Genomic DNA, 5,486 nt, shown 5'->3' with positions numbered 1-5,486 from the left:
GATTGGATTAGGGAATGAAGAAAAAGATCAAATGAAAAATTTATTCAATCACTAAAATCAAATTAAGCGTAAAATGTGATAAAATGCGGGAAAGTATTGTTTAACAAAAAATGAAAATATGTCTAAAATTGGTAAAGAAAGAAAAATTTGTTAGTGAACTGATGGAAAAACTATTATCCTAACATTGCTCATAATATTTTATCGCGGCTTATTTGCTGAATAATTTGCATAACGTTTATCAGTTAATTACGCCTAAATTTCCCTTTAAAACTTAATATTCTTGATATTTGCACTACGATCTTCCTCTTAGAAAAAAAAAGGGAAGAAAAAAAAAACTGTATCATTATTGGAAATAAAATTTAGTTTTAATCCCAAATGTTAACTTACTTAAGCTTAAATTTAAGTGTCATGTATATTGAACGTTCAGTTGATCGGATTGATGAGCAACGTTTTTTTTTTTTTTTTTGTAAAAAAAAGGAAGAAATCTTATCAACTGTATGATAAAGTTTGGTTTGATTTAATCATCAATATCATGGAATCCGTTATAAGAAAATGTGATCTTTTCTTTTCTTGTAAACAAGAAAAAAAAAAAAAAAGAAATTGTTCTACAGGTACAAGATGATACGTCGGAAAAAAGTTAGAAAAAGAATCTTATTGCATGATATTATGATTTCAATAAGTTGTTTGCATTGGTTTATACATTTTTCCTTCTTTCTTTGACATTATTTGATGATATATTCAGATTTTATTTTGATTTAAAAAATAAAAATAAAATTATTGATCAATTTGAAAACAATTACAATAATCTTATCAGCAAATAATCCTTATCATTTGATAGTTGTATTATTAGCAAATGAGAAAAAAATAAAAATGTATAACTTTAAGGAGAAATCAAAGCAAACAATCAGTATGCAATACTCAAAATACATTTGTTTTAATATGAAAAATGAACAAATTATTGATATAGAATTTAGAATTATTTAACATAAAACTCATTAAAATTGAACAAAATTTTATGAAATAATCAAAAAATTAATAAAAATATTTTTGAATTTCTAACATTACAATATTATGATATATAAAATTTATAATATTGTAAAAAATTTTTTCAAATTAGAATAAGCAAAAGTGATAATATTAAAAATGATATGATATGATATGATATCATCATTTTTGCATCCTAATTTACATTTCATTCTTTTGAGATATGAAGCAAAACAAAAAAACAAAAAAAAAGTGATAGTTGGAAAAATAAGATGAAGGAATTTGAATTCATTCTAAGGTAAAGCATAATGAAAAAAGCAAGCCTCTTATCAAAACCGTACTTTCCTCCATATACACACACACACACATATACACACACACACACACACACGCACACACACACACACACAGAATATTATTAACACCTTTTGTGATAAGCAAATACAACATACGTTCTTTTCTTTTTTAATGCTCAGTCTTAAATCAGAATGTGATATACTTTTCGCGTTCCATTTAGATTGTAAGCAGAATTGTCAACCTGAATTATTTATGAAGAAAAGGAAAAAGAAAAAAAACATTTAAAGAATTTTAAATTTAAAAAAAAAAGAGAATGCAAATATCATTTGGTACACTATCAATTATTAGTCATTTCATTTCATTTTTTTCTTTTTCATCATTTAGAATACTATTAGTTAATTCGTAATCATTTTATCTATCAATGTAAATATATAATTGCAACAGTTTAAGTAAGACTTTGTTTTTTTAGAAAAAAAATATTTGTTTGAGATGAAAATGTGAGATATTTTCAACAAATTGAAATTTGTAAATGTTTAAATTTTACACATATTAGGATATGATAAAACGAATTACAGTAAGAAATAATTAATGAAACAAATTATGAAATGATTAATAAAATGAATTTAACAGGAGAAAGAAAGAGAAACAAGCAAGAGAGAGGTAAAATTAATCAGCTCTATTATTTGGCTGATTAATTTAAATTATGCCTATTTAAAAAAAAAAAAAAAGAAATTGAAGAGTTTTTTGAAAGCATTTTAAAAATATGATATGTTACTAATTCGATGAACAAATAATAAAGTCGTCGAGATATTAATAATGAAAAAGTAATTTAGCAAGTCTGCAAGTAAACACAAAATTGACAATTTTATTCACTAAAATGAAAGAAACAGCAAAGAGATGGAAGAAGAACGATACTATTATGGAATTGAGAAAAAAATTAACAACTTATAAGCAAGTAATAAATAATAACAGTAATAAAATGTTATCATTAAAATAAGGACTAAGCATAGAAATATAACTTATCAGTTTAAAATGTGCCTTTCAGCTTCTTTCATGATTCTTCTTATGTAATTTCAAATACCGATAATCTAGGAGACCTTTACCGCAGGCAATACAGTAGAAGAGCGGTCTATTTTTGTTGTGAGTTGCCATGTGGTTTTTCAAATGTTGTTTTTGTCTGAAACTTTTATTGCACATCGGACAAGTGTACAGCTTCACATTAGTGTGAGTTATCATATGAACTTCCTTGATATCTAATCGAGAGAAACTTTTCCCGCATATCGGACAATTGTACAACTTCTCACCGGTATGCATCATTTTATGCAATTTCATATTTGTCATAACCTTTCCACATACACCACATTGCAATTTCTTCCTTTTCGATTTCTTCCCTATGAATTTTTCCATACTTCTTCGTTTAACGTCCTCTTCTTTGACTGTCGAGTTCATTCTCACTGTTAAATTTTGACTATTCAATTCATCTGCATGTATTTTAGCAGCTACGTTGGCCAATAGCATCAAATTTCCTATTTCTTCGTCACTTAATCCCTACACTGATAAATCCAACGGTGCTGTTTGTTCTGTTTGCACCTCCTCAAATTATATGAAATTATCAATCTCACACTGTGTTAAAATTTTGAAATCTTCAAAATACTGTAATGCCGCGTTGTATTTTTAACTTTAAATGAACTTACTGTCGTTTGAATGTTGTCCAGTTGGAAAAAGAAAAAGGCGAAATAAATGAAATACATATTGAAGAGAGTAATTTCTTTGCCTATTCTGAAAAATATTCAAGTTTACTAATGCAATGTATGGTTATCCATAAGAAATAGGACCGCCTGCTGTTTCATATTTACGTAATAGAAAAATTTCTTATGGTAAATATTTTTCCAAATATATTACCATTGAAAAAACGAACGGTTTCGATTTACTGCTAGTAGTCATAATTGCATTTCTCATTATAACAATAAGCATAAGAAGTTATCCACGCTGCAGATTGGTCGCAAACTTCCCAAAGCGAAGTCTTCGCAATATTCAAAGTTGCAAATTTAATAAAAAGATAATTTTGTTTCAAACAGGTCCATCGTGAAATTCCAAAATCTTTTACAACACGATACCTTGTGAAGCAATACATTCTCTACCGAAATAAATGAAATAGAACTTATTGATTAAAAGTCGCGGAAGAGAGTTTGACACAAATGGCCAGTCACTTCTTCTGTTAGGTATTGTTAAAGTATCGTCTGTATAAATGCTCATCCAAATGGAAGTCATCCAAATGACAATCAAATCGAACAATATTTCATAAAGCGTTAAATTACAATGATTTTAGCATTTTCATTACTTTCCATCCTTTTTGTAATAATTTGCAATTTTTAAAATAAAAACTGAGCATGAATATTGTTATTAATACCATTGATGTTTCCCTTAAACCTTTCATTCTTAAAAAGGTTTTCCCTTTATCATCAGAAAACAAGATGAATGCAACATATACTTCCAGAAGTTACTCATTTGCGGGTATTGTGATCTCGCGGGATCTAATCTGACATCCTAATCCGCATTACAATCTTATCATCAAAAAGCTTTCTCTCTGTTAAATCATGTAAACTAATTAATTCAAAAAGTAATAAGACAGTGATAATTTTTGAGTTAGTATCCTACCCAAAGAGCCCAATGTGCGGTAGCAAAGGGATTCATCTATGCAATCGCTGAGTTATATCTGCGAAGGACATATATATTTATATATCCTTCACACAGCATAACATTCTTTTTTGTATTCTTCATATTGGTGTCTTTAAAACTCATTTGGTTGTGACGTGTTTTTTGGAGCTTAGCTTTACATGTTAATTTATGTTTTGGAATTCTTAACGATTATACGACGTGAATGTTATTTCTTTTATTCAGTGGTTTAATTACCCAAGTTTGAGATGAAAATGAAGAATTTTGCAATTCTCTGCCACATTGCACAAGAAATTCATAAGAATACAAAGGAAATTTTTCGATTTTATTGTGCTACGAACCGGAAAATTCAACTGGACGAAGTTGTGGAATAGCGATATGTCAGTCATTTCTACTTTCATCGCTTTTTGTACTTGCAACAGTGATCAGGCATCATTTGAGGACAGTATTTCCAGTAATAGCAAGGCGATTTGGATGAAACTTGTATGTAATTGATATTATAATCGAAGTAGAAAATGAAGCCAAAGCAAATTGTCATGAACTTCCGTTTCCTTTTATTTCATTTATTTATTGATAAATTTATGTGAGATGCTTTTGCTGATAAATGTCGTCATAGCCATTATCACCATGCTATCACTCCGTTACTATCATTCAAGTGCTTATTAGACCTTCCAAATTTCATTAATGTGCACTTTTTGTGGGTTAAAAATATTTTTTCCATTTTTAAAATCGTGAAATCTTCAAAGTTTCACGAACTTTTCCTTTACTCAACAAATTGGGAAACTATATTAGAGAATGAATATGGAGTGTGAATAAATGATTTGATGAAATCATTCAGCGTGTATAAATCAATAGTATGGATTATGAAAAATGTAGCAATGCAGTTTTTCCCTTTTGTTAAATTGCTCAGTTTTGACGGGTTGGAAAAATCGAAGGGAAATAAAACAAAATTGTGCAAAAAATATTGCGACTGCTTTGCATAAACTAATATTCACAATGCAATATAACAGTTAAAATGAAATTTTTCAGTATCGAGCACTGCTACAATTGCATTATTACACGTGAACATAGATTATGAATAGATGGTCTGCCACTCCCATTTGGACGAATATTTGTACAGACGATATTGGAACAATACCTAACAGGAGTGACTGGTCGTTTGTGTCAAACTCTCTTCCACGAATTTTATCCGGTAAGATTTATTTCATTTATTTTGATAGAGAATGTCATCTGCTTTTCAATGTATCACGTTATGAGAGATTTCGGAATTTCACGACGAATCTGTAAATGAGCTTTTTTTTTAAGACAAATTATCTTTTTATTAAATTTGTCTATCGCGAAGGCTTCGTTTTGGAACGTTTGTCACCGATTTACAGTGTGAATGACTTCTTATGCATATCGTTTGTGTGAGAAAAGCAATTATATTTATAGTAACAAGAAATCGAAACCTTTTGCTTTCAATATTAATATATTTGGGTGAATATTAGCTGGAAGAAATTTCTCCATTACGCAGTTATCAAACAGCAGGC

General features: G+C 28.6%; 1 protein-coding gene across 1 annotated transcript; it reads right to left on the bottom strand.

The window, feature by feature from the left end:
• Positions 1–2,322: 2,322 nt before the first annotated feature.
• Positions 2,323–2,829, bottom strand: LOAG_11827 (zinc finger protein; the record flags this gene model as incomplete). Its single annotated transcript, XM_003147344.2, has 1 exon — positions 2,323–2,829. A coding segment is annotated over one exon (507 nt), but the record flags the coding sequence as incomplete, so codon positions are not given.
• Positions 2,830–5,486: the final 2,657 nt, after the last annotated feature.

This window comes from Loa loa (assembly GCF_000183805.2).
Source record: "Loa loa unplaced genomic scaffold supercont3.466, whole genome shotgun sequence".
Lineage (NCBI taxonomy): Eukaryota > Metazoa > Nematoda > Chromadorea > Rhabditida > Onchocercidae > Loa > Loa loa.
Note: the sequence above shows the minus strand (reverse complement) of the source record. Positions and strands in the feature narration are given on the sequence as shown.